This window comes from Camellia sinensis, chromosome 7 (genome assembly GCF_055761805.1).
Source record: "Camellia sinensis isolate YWXY chromosome 7, ASM5576180v1, whole genome shotgun sequence".
Lineage (NCBI taxonomy): Eukaryota > Viridiplantae > Streptophyta > Magnoliopsida > Ericales > Theaceae > Camellia > Camellia sinensis.
Genome location: NC_138967.1, coordinates 167,780,813 through 167,796,985, shown reverse-complemented (window position 1 = coordinate 167,796,985; position 16,173 = coordinate 167,780,813). Strand labels below are relative to the sequence as shown.

The 16,173-nt window shown below is 41.4% G+C and overlaps 1 protein-coding gene across 1 annotated transcript in view; it reads left to right on the top strand.

Moving 5' to 3' along the window:
* The first annotated feature begins 8,167 nt into the window (after nt 1-8,167).
* The window catches only part of LOC114312362 (glucose-1-phosphate adenylyltransferase small subunit, chloroplastic/amyloplastic), a 34,958-nt gene continuing 26,952 nt past the window's right edge, over nt 8,168-16,173 (top strand). Inside the window, exons 1-2 of the mRNA XM_082879742.1 lie at nt 8,168-8,584; nt 10,532-10,828. Coding sequence (XP_082735868.1) covers nt 8,306-8,584; nt 10,532-10,828 — 576 coding nt within the window. The 5' untranslated portion in view covers nt 8,168-8,305. The remainder of the gene's footprint in view (nt 8,585-10,531; nt 10,829-16,173) is intronic.

Below are 16,173 nucleotides of genomic sequence, written 5' to 3'. Positions count from 1 at the left end.
AAGGCTTGATCCGAGCAAGAAGAACTTGTTCGGGCTCTCCGTGTCAATCCGCACTTCCACCAACTCTTCAACGGCTTTGTCCTCAGCCTTGGTGCCCACGTCGTCAAGGACTCCCCGGTCTTCCGGTCCTTCAATCATTTGGACGAAGCCTTTAGCAGCTCGACTCTCATTCACTGCCACGAAGCATTGCTTCGACATGACCTGATCACCTCAAACTTCCTCTATTGCCCCCATAGTCGAGGGAAATCTCATCATCTGATGGTAGGTCGACGCTACGGCTTGTATAGCATGAAGCCATCTCCTTCCAAGGATCAGGTTATATGTAGACGGCACTTGCAATACCCAGAACTCCACTTGCTTGACCACGGATCTCGCTTTGACCGGCAGAATAATTTTTCCCAAAGCCACTCCGGTTGCGAGTTGAAACCAACTAGTGGCGAAGTTACCGGAGCCAAGTCTGTATCTCGGAGTTTGAGCTATTTGAACGCGTCGTAATACATGATCTCGACTGAGCTTCCCTAGTCGATCAAGATGCGCTTGACATCGAATTCCTTGACGCGGAGTGTGACCACTAAGGCATCGTTGTGCAGCGTCTGAATGCTCTCTAAGTCCCTTGTAGAGAAACTGATCACGTTTTTCTCTTCGGTCTTCCCCCTCTTGATCGCAGGCTAGATCGACAAAACTTTCCTCATGTGTTCTGCCTTCTTGATCATACCTCGGAGCTCGCATACACGCGCCAGCTCCACTATGCCGTGGATGACATTAACAACTCCTTGTGGGGGTGCCTTCGGGTCATCCGGTCCACGCGGGTCAACCGGGGCTTGATGTGCGGCCTTCACACCCCCATCAATGTAAAGGTCCAAGTGTCCGGCTGCGACTAGCTCCTCCAAGTGTTGCTTCAGAGGTAAACAGTCCTCTGTCCAGTGTCCGCGCTCCCGGTGGAATGTGCAACGGTATCGCAGATTGAAGCCTTTTTGCGTATCGCCTAACTTAGCAGGAAATCGGACATAATCCTCGTCACGGATTTCACTAAGTATGCGATAGATTGGAATCTTAAAGACCGTGGTGATGCCTGTCTGAGCTTTCAACCTTCTGTTTGCATCAGCTACGTTGTCGCGGGGGTATTCATCTCGGTTATTCCACCAACCCCTACCCCGATTTCGACGATTTGAACCTCAGTCAAATTCCTCGACGTGATCATTTAAACGATTGGTCTCCTGTCCGACCGCGTGCACCTTGCCAGCCGACCTCTTGTCTGTTGCTACCGGGGTTGCCTTTGCGGTAGATGCTACCGCATCATCTTCTACTTGGATGTGCTCGTTGATGCGCTGCATTAGTTGGCGCATAGATGTCGGCTGGTGCATGGTAAGCAAGTCCCACAGTCTATGTCCGACCGGGAGACCACGCTTATATTGTGTGATTGCCAGGTTGACCGGACAATCCAAGATCTCATTAAAGGTTTTCCAGTATCTGGAGTTGTATACCTTGAGTGTGTCGCTCGGCTCCATCTTGACACTAAGAAGGTGGTCAACTTCCTTTGGCATTCTGGTGTTGGTTTTGAAACGCGTCACAAAGGCTTCCGCCAATTGTTGCCACCTTTCGATACTTCCCTCCGGCAGCCTCTCAAACCATTTCAAGCCCAGCTCGCCCAAACTTGACGGGAAGATCAGGCACATAAGAGCGTCATTCCGCCTATGTCCGGCCATGACCTGTCGAAAGTGGCTTACATACATGTATGGGTCGGTCTTCCCGTCGTAGAGCGTAAACTTGGGCTGGTGAAAGCCCGCGGGGAGCGGCGTTGTTTCTATCTTCAGGGAGAAGGGAGTGGCACTCAGTCTCGCCAGATCTATGTCTAGAAGGAGGGGCACAGCTGGGCGGGGTGGTGGCTTTACGACTTCTTCACTGGCATGACCCCCATAAGATAGCCGCTAGAGCACCGGCACCCGCTGAGTCTCTCGCCGGCGAGCCCGCTCCTTCAAGACTGCCCGCAAGTCCTCTGAGCAAGCGGAGTAGGAATACCTCGACGTCGTCGCCGGACGTGAGGGAATGTAAGTACTATCTTGCGCGCTTGACTTCTCTACAAGCGCGTTGGAATCTCCAACCTTGTAACTTCTGGTGATTGATAGGAACGGAGTGTGCCGCTGGCTCTAACTGCCTGAACGGCGGGGTTGGGTGCGCTCACTGTAGTCTCCCACTCCAGCTACACCCTTCCCTTTGATATGCCGCTTAAGATCCTCTATCTCCGCCGCCATTCTCCGGATGACGGCGTCTTGGTCCCTTAGCTTATGTTCCAGATGTCTGGCATGCGATTCTCTTCGCCGCCGATGACCGTCTGGACTCTGAGAATGACCAAAGCTCCTTCCATGCTTATCCCGCACATCTCTTAAATGTCCTCCTGGAGAAGTCTCCAGGTCCGCCATCGGAGGAATGGCGGGGTGTCCTTCTCTCCGTCTAGCTGACTCCGGGGTAACTCCGTTGATGGCGGACAACGGAGAGATTTCCATTGTCCGCCATGAACAGCGATCAGATGAGCTGGGAAGACAAGGTTTTGTCTGTCAAGTTCCCACAGACGATGCCAATTGTACGGGGAGCAAATATTCCGGCGAGCCCGTACTCTTTTCTTCCAAGCTCTCTGTCTGTCCGATCGACTTGCGAACACAACGGCGGTGAGCTACCCGGCGGTGTGTGGCCGAAAAACCGCTTCGACGGTCAAGTTAGCACACACTCAGGGATAGAAAGAGAGAGGAGAGAGTTGGATGTCTAAGTGTATCTCACCAAATGATCATCTACCTCAGGATGGGGGGCGCAGACACGCTTATATACCTTTTGCGCCCCAAATCTACTCCCATTAGTCTCTCGACACGTGGTGCTACTATCCTATCTGTCAGCACAAATCCAGCAATCACCACCTAACCAAACTGTCAGGATATTTTGGCAGAGCTCGGCAGACCGGCGGAATCACCTCGGCCTCACACGGCCGTGCTGCGCTGCATGCCCGAATGCTCACTAGCCAAGCTCCATACCAACTGAGCTCAGTTGCATTTCGGCATAGCCGAGCTCGAAATAGGTCACGCGGGTAAAGCAAAGGCCTTCATGTCGAGCTAAAGGCGCGAGCCTTCCTGTCGAGCAACGCAAGTAGCACGGTTCCCACCTGTGCAAGTTCAAGTAGCTCGGTCTTGGGCTTTAGCCAAGCAGCCCCATCTCCGTGCAAGCCCAAAGCTATCCTGGCCCAAACGCGCTCGGCCTTCAACTTGCCTGACCCTTACCATGGCCCATTTCCAGCTCATAAAATCTCCCTCTCATAACTTTAGTTGGATAATGACTACAAGACAAAAAAAAAAAAAAAAAAACATGATACCCATATCAAATTTGAGGTTCTGATCCACAGGTAAACCATTATTCTTTAAATTTCTTCACATGAAAGGGGTTTTAACAGCTATAAGCACATAGCAGAGTGAGAAATATTATACTGAGAGCATGAGGGTATAAAATCATCATGAATAATTATTTAGGCTAAAGATGAATAGTTTGGTTCAAATAAATTAGTTTTTAATAACAGACATATGACACAAAATTATATAACAAAATAATCATAACCACGGTACATAATAGAATAGAGGGTCAATGGATCCATGACAGATAGATGGTCACGAAGTGACTAATCAAAAGGCCAAAGGTTATTTAAGTCCCTCAAGGCATGGGACTGTCAAAGGGTCATTAAAGTGATAATTCAGAGAGCCAATAATTATTTAAGTCCCCAAGGCATGGGACCTCCGTGGTGGTACTTATTTCAAACAAAAGTTTATAAAATCATTATCAAATATTTTCTGACATTTAAACAAACATATCTATGAGTTTTAATTTAAGCAAATAGAGTTAAAAAAAATAATCCACGTAATTGAAACATTAACATAACCATAAAGCATGAATTATATAAAATAAATTTGTGATAACTCAAAATATTCTTAAAACATATTATAGTAACTCAAGACATATATAAAACATATTATGATAGCTCAAGATATAATATAACTCACTTCCTAATCGTGCTTCCCTTCACTGCGAGCTGACTCTCTCTCCCGATTACATTTGTTTTGTGTTTTTTTTCCTTGATTTCCTATTCACCTCAACTCCCCTTTTTATACTAAGCCTCAAACTTGCTCAGCACATCCTTAGGGTGACACGTTGCCTAAGCTAAGCCATTATGATGTTTTAAAAGGTATCCATCAGAGATATGAACTTATCCCAAATGGATAAGTTTAAATAGTTTTTTATTTATTTATCTTTGGCCCAAATTCTTACATAATTAAACCATTAGATTATTTTAGCACATGTTATTTAAATGTTTTCTTAGTATTTTTTATTTTTTTATTTTTAATTATTTATTTTATTATTATTATTATTATTATTATTATTATTATTATTATTATTATTAATTAAACAATTAGGGTGTCACATGCTCACTTTGGCTGAGTTCTTGTCTTTTTGGACCTAATCATGTAGGTCGTGATCTTGTCTTCTGGGATCTGGGATCTACTCACTTAGGCTGAGCTCTTGTCTTCTAGGACTTAATCATCTAAGCCGAGATCTTGTCTTCTAGGATCTGGGATCCGGGATCTGGAATCCGGGATCTGCTCACTTAGACTAAGTTCTTGTCTTCTCGGACCTACTCATCTAGGCCGAGATCTTGTCCTCTGGGATCTGGAATTCGAGATCTGCTTACTTAGGCTGAACTATTGTCTTCTCGAACCTACTCATCTAGGCCGAGATCTTGTCTTCTAGGATCTGGGATTTGAGATCTGGAATCCGGGATCTACTTACTTAGATTGAGCTCTTGTCTTCTCAGACCTAATCATGTAGACCGAGATCTTGTTTTCTAGGATCTGGGATCCGGGATCTAAAATTCGGGATCTGCTCACTTAAGCTGAGCTCTTGTTTTCTTGGACGTAATCATTTAGGTCGAGATCTTGTCTTCTGGGATCCGGGATCCGAGATCTAGAATCCAGGATCTGTTCACTTAGGCTGAGCTCTTGTCTTCTCGGACCTAATCATCTAGGCCGAGATCTTGTCTTCTGGGATTAGGAATCCGGGATCTAGAATCCAGGATTTGCTCACTTGGTCTGAGCTCTTGTCTTCTTGGACCTAATCATCTAGGCCGAGATCTTGTCATTTGGAATCTAAGATCGAGGATCTAGAATCTGAGATCTGCTCACTTAGGCTGAGCTCTTGTCTTCTTGGACCTACTCATCTAGACCGAGATCTTGTCTTCTAGGATCTGGGATCCGGGATCTGGAACCCGGGATCTGCTCACTTAGGCTGAGCTCTTGTCTTCTCGAACTTAATCATCTAGGCCGAGATCTTGTCTACTTGAAGTTCGTCTTCATCTCCTCGGGAGCACTCATTCCCCCTTATCTTTGCATTCATCCCTTCTGGAAGGGCCTACATTCTGTCAATGTTGATACATTCTTCATTTTCGCTGAACTTGTCGTTACCGAAACGTTGATCTTGCATGATGATGGCCATCTATTCTAACTAAGTTTCCACAGATGGCACCAAATTGTGGGTGTTGATTTTTTACCACACAACCAAACGGGAAACTCAGTTGGAGAGCACCGGCAGAATAGATTAAGCTCAAACACTTGCAAACAATAATATGAGAATACCGCGGTGGTTCATCCACTTGGGGGCACTCTGACGATCAAGTCAGTAATCTTATCTCTCACAGATATCAATACAAGTACTTAAACTTCAACAATGAAAGCATAAAAACATCTCAAATAAAGCATACCTTAGACCCACGATGGTGCCTTACTTTTATAATGATCAGTGTCCAACTTCTCCTAAAAGTCTTACTTCATGGGACTCTATCATTTATAAGGGTAACATTTATCACAACTTACATTATTCAGATTAAGATGAACTCCCTCAAGAGTCCTATCTCTATCCAAATAGGTAGCTTGATGTTATCTAATCCTCTAGTCTTCTATCCAAATATTTTGAATTCCAGTATTATCACACCATATCTCGACACCATGGTCCGCCTACGTGGCACCTCGCCTAACAACCTTGGTCACGTGAACTTCCTAAAAATATGTCTCCACAAATACCTTTTACTCTAAAACAATTTTTTTTTTTAAATTTATCTATGTGTCTAGATATCATATGTATTAATTTTGATTGGTTTAACCTTAGTAAATTTAAACACCGGAGAGGGGGAAAAAAAAAAAAGTCTAAAGTGTTAGGTAATATTAGGTGGATCAATAGTTGAATATTTTTTAGTTTTGATAATTTAAGAAAATATTTGAGACTCAAAAAATTTCACAATTTGATCCATAATAATATGGTATGATAGGTGTCAATTTTTGATTTGTTACAACACCCAATGATATAAGACCCAACTCCCTTACCACGTCATTATGAATGAATTTATAAATCTAAAATTATGAGTTTCTAACATTTTTCGATAATTTATACTATTAAATAAACAACACAACTCTATGGAGTTTTGTCATAATTTTCTTATACTTAAAACATTTTATTTTTTTGTTTCAAACTTAATAATTAGCATGATTGTTCTAATTATCTCTCATATGTTTAGTATTATTTTCATCCAAAATTAATTGTCTCATAAGAATAATAATAACTTAAAATAATATATTCTCGTAAAACATTATTTGAGATGGATGTATGGTTAGAAAATTGAAAAAATTACATAAATTCAAGAATTAATCAAGATAGGACTCCGAACACTACTCATAAGTGGAAAAATAAATAAATAAGAAGGAGAAGAAAAAAAAAATTCTTGAAACTTGATGGGAAGGTTGGCATTGAAGGGGCATCATAAAAGTTTATCATAGAATGATTTTGATTCATAAGTGTAAATATTTTTGATATTTTTTTTTTGGATGGACGATATAAATTTAAAATTGATAAATTGTGAATCACACATACAATATATAAATTTAAAGTTGATAGATTGTAAGTCACATATATAATAATTTTACTATTAATTTTAGAGGAATATTAAGGATACCAAAATAAGTGTTTGATCAAATTTTTAATAAAATATTTGAGAACTGTAGCGTTTTCGTTAATTTTAATGTTGTTGAAAATAAATAAATAAAATTAATATAGAATAAAATTAAAAAAAAAATTAAAATTTTAAAAATTAAAATTAGAAAAAGGAATGGTGTATCACAAAATCTATCACGATTCACCTGTGAACGTATCAATTACACTCGTGAAATTATCAACAACTTTACAAAATAAAATTACACTTTTAACCCCCAAAATGCCCTCCACCACACGTGACTCTCCCTAAGGTTTGCTGAAAAATGATTCAGAGTTTTAATTAAACATCACTAATTCATTCTTAATGATATAAAATGGACTTCACTAATCACTCTTTATCATTCCTCTCTATATTTCTCTATTTTCTCATTAAAAATCAAAATAAGAATGATATATTAAGAAGAACATTGTTATTCAGATCTAAAAATTAGATTTCCTTTTAGATTCAGTGATGTATAAAAAAACAATTGATTGATAATTAAACATTTCAGATGATTTGATGTCAATAAGCTAAGAACAGTCTTTCAACTAGTCCATAATTTGTTGAATAATAAAAGCGGGTTAAGATATTTTGTTTTCGAATTTCCTGTTATTGCATTCCTTCCAGAGTTCCAAACTGCAAAAAATAGGAAGCATAAATGTAATGTAGCCAATATGAAATTTTCTGTGAAAAACGTTAAACCGTCAGGACTGAATGAAATCTTATATCGAAAAGGCGATCCAAATAGTTCCAAACGTCCATTTCAAGCTTACTTTTGATTTAATTATCAATTAATTATTTTCTTAATGTCTATAAAATAAGTTTAAAAAGTATATTTGTATACTTAGGTTAAGTTTGGCATGTGTCCAAAAAGTCAAAAAGTGAGTTACTTAAAAAGTTAAAAAATTATCACTATTCACCAAAATCAAAAATTACGGCTACACAATTCTCGATTCTAATTTTTCCTTATACACTAATTTCTACAATTTTTTAATACACAGTTTTTCATAAAAAGTCAAAAAATTAACTCAAACAATCATATTTTTTCCCTCAACTTTTTAATTTAAAAAATCATAAAATACATCCCAAACAATCCCTTATTTTTCTATTGGAAGAGGTAGCCCACTCAAGGTTGGCTCCGTAATTCTATGCCAATCCAGCGGCAAACAATATCTTTCTACATGCATATTACTCCAACACTTGATCACTCACTCTCTCTCTATCTCTAAGAAGGTGAAGCGGTGGTGGCGAACAATGGCAGCAATCGGAGCATTGAAGGTGCCTCGTAGCAGCATTGATACGCTCACCGGCGAGAGAACCACCGACGATCACCGTGTGACGGCGTCGTCTTGGAGGCTGTCATTTGCATCGTCTCGTCTCTCCGGCGACAAGATCTCGTCGAAATTGGCTTCTCCACGACGCCGTTTCGAGGTCTGTTCCGGCGATAGGAAGACTCCCTTCGTCGTAGTCTCTCCCAAGGCCGTTTCTGATTCGAAGAATTCGCAGACATGTCTCGATCCTGATGCTAACAGAGTCAGTTCTTTCGCTTTTGTTTTCTCTCCTGTAATTGTCTCGTAAATGCTTTCAATATACGTATGTACTTATATATAATATGCATGTGTATAGGATTACTATATTCGCACTCACAAACAACTTTACAATTTGATATATTATATATATATATATATACAAGTATTACCGTAAATTCAATCGCTATGCCTTTTCAAGTACTTATTTGTTTGGGCGGAAAATATTTTTTAATAATAAAAAACATTTTTTTGATGGAATTTTTTTTAAAAAAAATAATTTTGTGTTTGGTGTTTGTTTGAATGGAAAACATTGAAAACATTTTTTTTGATGGATTTTGTTTTTTAGAAATAATTTTGCTATGTTTGGTGGTGGTGGGGGTGAAGGTGGCTGTGGCTGTGGCCATGGTGGTGGTGGTGTAGTGGTGTAGGCGAGAGTGATGGTGATAATGTGGTGACATTAGGAAGATTTTAGTTCGGATTTTTTTTTTTTTGCTTTTAAAATTAAAAAATATTTTCTATCCAAATAGATTTGTTTTTCGTTTGACTTTCTATTTTTCATTGTACCAAATAGAAAATATTTTTTGCCCAAATAAGAGGAGCGTAAATTTTTTTGAATAATTTGATGATTGAGATGAGTTTGATGAATGAGAAAATTGTTCTATTTGTTACTAGTGGATGTGAGATTTTTTTCCCCCTTAAATGGCAACATTCACACCAAATGAAGTGTACGATTTATATAATAGAATAGAAAATTGTATATACGAATGTATAATGGAGTTTATGATGAATTTCCTTTTTCTGTATGGAGCAAAATTGAAATGAGGATTCAATTCCCCCAAATCCAGGTAGAATAATTGTAGACGGAGCTAAAACTGTTGCTGAAATTGTGAATGATACACTTAGTTTTAGATCTAGGATCTGCTCTCTTTCTCTCTCTTAACAAGTTACATTTTTGTTTATTGATTCATTACTAGTGAAGAGGCTTCTAGCATCTCACTGTGATTAGATTAGAACAAGTCCTATATATGTGGAGAAATTGTCAGCTTCGGTGCTTTGCTTGATGCTTTTGATGTTCTGTTTGCCATTCATTGCATTTGTGCTCTGTTTGCTTGCTGCGAAGGCATAATAAAAACTATATAGGAACGTTTTGTTCTTTTCTCATGTTCCGTTTCATTGCTTACAGGTCATGGGAGAAAAAATTTACTCTTTGGATCTTATGAAAGCAATTTACATAAGAAAAAGTCTAGGAACACATAAATCAAAGCGGACACCACCCTCTCACACGGGATGAAATTTGAGGTCTATGTATGTGAGAGGGTGGTGTCTGGTTTTGTGATCATTTATGTGTTCCTAGAAGAACTGTTTACATAATTTGTTTATGGTTTTCATTGGTTACTGAATGCATTTATTGCCGTTAGAAGTCTTTCTTTTCTTGAGTGTAACAGGATGAAGGAAATCAATTGAGAAACTTGCATGAGGCCATCTATTGACTCACTTTTCTCTGCTAACGTACAGCTCTTACAAAATGAATTTACGTAATTTGCTATTGGTTTTCATTTTTTGCTGAATATATTTGTTGCTGGGATTTGTGCATTTATTTTGGCATGTGTGCTGGACTGGACAATAAAAGGGGACCTCAATAGGAAGTTATCAAAGGGGGTTCCTACTCTCTATAGACCTTAAATCATTCAATGGTCGATCATTATGATGCAAAGGATTATATTTCCCGATGCTTACGTCAAATGAGCTGAAATATGTGTATCAGAAGATCCATGGCAATGGGGTTCCTGATGTCTTTGTAAAGGACGGAAAATGTGAATTTTGTTACTTTTCTTTTGAACTTATGCGCTGGCATTTTATGCTTAGGAGCATATAAAAACTTTTGATACTTAGATTGAGTTCATATCAAGAAAGGAATGACTAGGTTAGTGTTGTTCGTAATTCTTTACAGAGTGTTCTGGGAATTATACTTGGAGGTGGAGCTGGGACTCGACTTTACCCTCTTACAAAGAAGAGAGCAAAACCAGCTGTTCCATTGGGAGCAAATTATCGCCTGATCGACATTCCGGTCAGCAATTGCTTGAACAGCAACATATCGAAGATCTATGTTCTGACACAATTTAATTCTGCATCACTCAATCGCCACCTCTCTCGGGCATACGCAAGCAACTTGGGTGGCTACAAGAATGAAGGGTTTGTTGAAGTTCTTGCTGCTCAGCAAAGTCCAGAGAACCCCAATTGGTTCCAGGTAGTTTACAATCTGAACTCTAAACTTTACACTACTGTGCATTAGTGTTTCATTTCTTTGAGACACATTTAAAGTTGAGAATTTTTTAATCTACCTTTAGTGCTGACATTCACACGCATTTGATAAGCTCTGCTTTTTTTTTTTTTTTTTCTACGTCTACTACTACTATTCCCTTGTCTTTTTGAGGAAGTTGCTTCACTTACAAAGAAAACAGTAAATGTTCCCTAGATTTCTGATGTACTCTGTTGTATAGTTGTGATTTAATGCCAATAGTTGTTATTATTGAATCACTTACAAAGCAAGAAGTGTTCCCAGTTTTCTAATGTATTTTATTGTATAATTGTACTTGTGAATGTATATTATGTGTGAAATAATAGTTTGAGAAAGTGAGAGAGGATAGAGAGAGAGAGAGAGACAATGTATTGTTTGTCTGTCAATAAATGTGTGTATTACAAAGAGAATGCTGCACTCTCTTTATAGAGAGAATTATGGTGCATTGGATGCTGATGCACACCGAAAGCATAAACATAAAGAATAAAGTGCTAAAGTTAGTAATAATTAAAGCTATGAACAATTATACACTAACATCCCCCCGCAAACTCAAGGAAGGAAAGCATCAACCAAGTTGAGTTTGGAAACAAGATCATTGAAGCGGCCAGGAGGATGAGCCTTAGTGAAGATATCAGCGGGTTGATCGACTGAAGCAATAGGGAGAAGATGAACAGTACCACAAGTAACATGCTGGCGAATGAAATGACAATCAATCTCAATATGTTTGGTGCGATCATAAAAAACATCATTGTGAGCAATCTGAACGGCACTCTGATTGTCACAATAGAGAGGGGTAGGATCAGAAGAAGAAACACCCATATCAGCAAGGAGCCAGCGAAGCCAGAGAAGTTCCTGAGTAGTATCAGCAAGAGCTCGGTATTCAGCTTCGGTGCTAGAGTGGGCAGTGAGGGATTGTTTTTTGCTACGCCAAGCAAGAAGAGAATCCCCTAAGAAAAAGCAGAATCCCATGGTGGAGCGTCGATCCGTAGGATTCCCAGCCCAATCAGCATCGGAAAAGGCACGCAGTTCAAGAGAAGAGGAAGTAGAGAAGTGAAGGCCATGGAACAGAGTGCCTTTAAGGTAGCGAAGGATGCGGAGTAGAGCAGTATAGTGGGGAGTGCGAGGAGCCGACATGTACTGACTGACAATGTGAACAGCATAGGCAATGTCAGGACAAGTTACTGTGAGATAGACAAGACTGCCGATGAGCTGGCGATAAAGAGTAGCATCAGAGAGAAGAGTCCCATCGAGAGAAGTGAGACGAATCTGAGGATCAACTGGAGTAGAGGTAGTTTTGCAATCAGTAAGACCAGCACGAGCCAGAAGATTGGATGCATATTTGGCCTGGGACAAATAGGAACCAGTAGAATCATGAGAGACTTCAAGGCCTAAGAAGTAGTTAAGAGTACCAAGGTCCTTCATCTCAAATTTTCGGTGGAGAAACTGTTTGAGGTGGAGAATACCAGCTTCATCATTACCAGTGATAATCATATCATCCACATACAGAAGAAGAAGAGTGGTACCATGAGAAGTAGTCCGTATAAAAAGAGCAGAGTCATAGGAGCTAGAGGTGAACCCGAAGTCATGAATGGTAGAACTGAACGTAGCAAACGAAGCACGAGGCGCTTGCTTGAGGCCATAGAGAGCACGCTGTAGTTTGCAAACCTGATAAGGTTGAAAAGTGGACCCAGGTGGAGGTTGCATGTAGACCTCCTCAAGAAGATGACCATTGAGGAAAGCATTTTTGACATCCATCTGAAAGAGGCCCCAATGGCGAGCAGTAGCAACAGCAAGTAAACTGCGAACAGAGGTAAGTCGAGCAACAGGAGAGAATGTCTCCTCATAATCAATACCATATTCCTGGTTGAAACCCTTGGCAACAAGATGAGCTTTGTAGCGTTCAATAGAGCCATCAGAATGTGTTTTGATTTTGTAAACCCATTTGCAGCCAATCGCAGTCTTGCCAGGAGGAAGATCAACAAGATCCCAAGTATGAGCTTTGTCCAAGGCTTGGAGTTCATCAGTCATAGCTTGCTGCCAAAGAGGATTAGTACAAGCCTCACGATAGGAGGTAGGTTCATAAGTAGAGAAGGCAGCAGATCCAACAATATAATCACGAAGATGGATAGGAGGTTGAGTTACCCGGCGTGGTCGACCCGTAGGAGGATCGGTGGGAGGAAGAACTGGTGGAGAAGGAGGTGTGGCAATAAGAGGTAGACCTTCAGGGAGAGCAGGCTAGACAGGATCAGGAGTGAGCAAGGGCGTCTCGATGAAGGAGGAACCTGTATCAAAATCAGCAGAGAAAAGATCTATGGAAGGATTAGTAAACAGTACAGTAGTGGAAAGTGCGGGTAAGTGAAAGGAGGATAACGAGGAAAACATTTGGTGCTCCCAGAAAACAACATGGCGGGAGATACGAAGACGTTTAGAGAGAGGATCCCAACAGCGAAAGCCTTTATGTTCAATTCCATACCCAAGAAAGCAACAAAGACGAGAACGAGGTTCAAGCTTAGTGTCTTCATGGGATTGAAGTAGAACAAAGCAGGTAGAGCCAAAAACCCGGAGATTGGCGTAAGGAGGGGGAGTGCCATGCAGACGTTCAAAGGGAGTTTGATTATGGATGACAGGGGTAGGAGCACAGTTGATAGTGTAAACAGCAATGAGGGCAGCTTCCCCCCAAAAGTTTTCAGGGCAGGAAGAAGAGAGAAGGAGAGCGCGAGTAGTGTCAAGAATATGCCTATGTTTCCGTTCAGCGCGGCCATTTTGCTGGGACGTGCCAGCACAAGAACGATGAGGCAGTGTACCATGATGCTGAAGAAAGGAAAGGAAATCTGAATCCCGATATTCCATAGCATTGTCAGAGCGAAAAATTTTGATGGCTTTGGAGAATTGGGCGTGGACCATTTGGGCAAATCTATAATAAATGTGTTTAAGTTCAGACCTATTTTTTCATGAGAAAAAGCCAAGTAAACCGGGAAAAATCATCAATAAAAACAACAAAATAGCGGGATCTCCCCATAGTAGTAGTAGGAGAGGGCCCCTAAATATCCGAATGTATAAGATCAAAAGGTGCAAGGGAAACAGAAGTACTTTTATTAAATGATAAAGCAGGTTGTTTGGCAAGTTGACAGGGTATACAATCGAAATTATCGGGAATTACATGACCCAACTGTCCACTAGAAACCAAAGACTTTAAGCGATTAACAGAAATATGCCCTAAGCGACAATGCCAAAGATGAAAGGGAAATAATGAGGAAGTAGATGTAGGAGCAGCGATCTGAGGAGAGGCAGGAACATGAAGGTGAATGAGTTCATAGAGACGTCCATGCTTACGGCCGATCCCAATAGTCTGCCCCGTCTGAGGGTCCTGTACCAAACAATCAGTAGCAGAAAATGTGACAGTTAGACCAAGTTCACATAATTGACCAATGGAAATAAGGTTTAAGGTAAGAGCAGGGATATGATAAACTTGAGGTATAGATAAAGAAGAGGTGGAAACAGTACCAACATGACGGACAGACATGAGGGAACCATCAGCAGTATGTATTGAGGGAATATGAGGAGATGAAGATAAGGAAGAAAAGATAGTAGAACTGGAGGTCATATGATTACAACAGGCAGAGTCAAAATACCAAGAAGAGTTACCTGGGATTACAGACAAAGCAGTAGGAGGAGGTGTACCAGATGGGGAGAGAAGTTGTTTGAGCATGGCCTCTACATCCGTCGGAGAAAAGCGAAGGGTAGACGGAGCAGGTGACTCAGAGAACCCCACAGAGGCGGCAGTATCAGTGTGATGAGACTGATTCCCGGAAGCAGCAGCAGCAGTGTGATGAGACTGATTCCCGGAAGCAGCAGTAGCAGTGTGATGAGACTGATTCCCGGAACAATGAAAGCTTCCCCGGGAAGATCCACTGCGAGAGGAGTGGCTATTGGAGGATGATCGGGATGGATTGCGAAAACAATCCTGTTACAGATGACCAAGACTAAGTTTGTTGCAGTAGCGGCAGGATCTGACGGGGCAATTGACCAGGAGATGGGTTGAAGGAAGGCCCCGATTCTGACAATAGAGGCAAGTAGTGGTCCGCTGGGTAAATGATGGCCGGAACGGAGGAGTGGCAAGAACAGAGTCCACATGATGAGTTTGAAGAGTACCGAGACGAGTCTCCTCTGATAGCAACTTAGAAATTGCTTGTTCAAGAGTGGGCAATGGATGGCGATGAAGCAGAGAGGCACGTACGGACTCAAAGGAGGAAGTAAGAGTCATGAGAAAATGCACCAACCTTTACTGGTTGCGATAGATAGTAAATAAAACAGCATCTTCGTTGTTATGCCAAGTTGGTTCTGAAAGAGCAAGCTGATCCCAAACAGAGTACATTTGAGAAAGGAAGTCATTAATGGACTGAGTGGATTCTTGGCGCATGCGGTGAAGTTGGTTCTGAAGTTGATATTGATGGGCAAGACCAGTAGTCTGGTATCGTTCTTTCAAAAAATCCCAGATGTCTTTTGCAGGAGTTGTTACAGAGTCAAGCTGAAAGCGACCAAACTGAAGACTGATAGACGTAACAGAAGTATTTCGAAATCAGGTAATGATTTGGTAATTCTTACTGTCCCATTCCTCAAGACGATCTTCATATGTAGGAGTAGCAGGAGAAACAGTGGTTTCAGTAGTGTCTTTCATCGGTTGGGTTATGTCCCTGGTGATAATTCGCCAGAGCTTCTTTCCTTTGAGGAAGGAAGACATGGCTTGGGCCCATAGAACATAGTTGGAACCATTCAAAATAACGGAAATGGGATGGGAGGCATCATGACGATCCATAGCAATAGTTGAGTAGGGCTAAATTGATAGGAATAGACCTGTAGGAGCAAAATTAGGTAAAACAGAGTGTACCAGTGAGTCCGGAAGGCCGAAAATAGCTAGGAAAGGTGGGCTGTGTAGAGATGATGTCAGCAGGATGGAAAATGATGTCAGCGGCGCACGTTAGCAGAGAGGGCGTGCGGCGTATAGTAGCAGAATGGCGCACGCGGGTGTACAATAGCGGAACGGCGCACGCGGGTGCACAATAGCGAAACGGCGTACGCGCGGCTCTCGGTAGACGAATGGCGCACGCGGGTGCACGGTAGCAAGCTCGGCGCACGAAAGGGCAGAGTGGAAGGCGCGTGAAGGCGTGTGTGAGCGTGGCAATGGAAGCAGAGAAGCGCCGAGCAAAGAGGCGGCGCGTGAGAGCGCGTGAGAGAGTTTCTGGTGACGGGCTTGGTGCCGTTGGAATCGTAAGGAGATTCCGAACTGTTTGGTG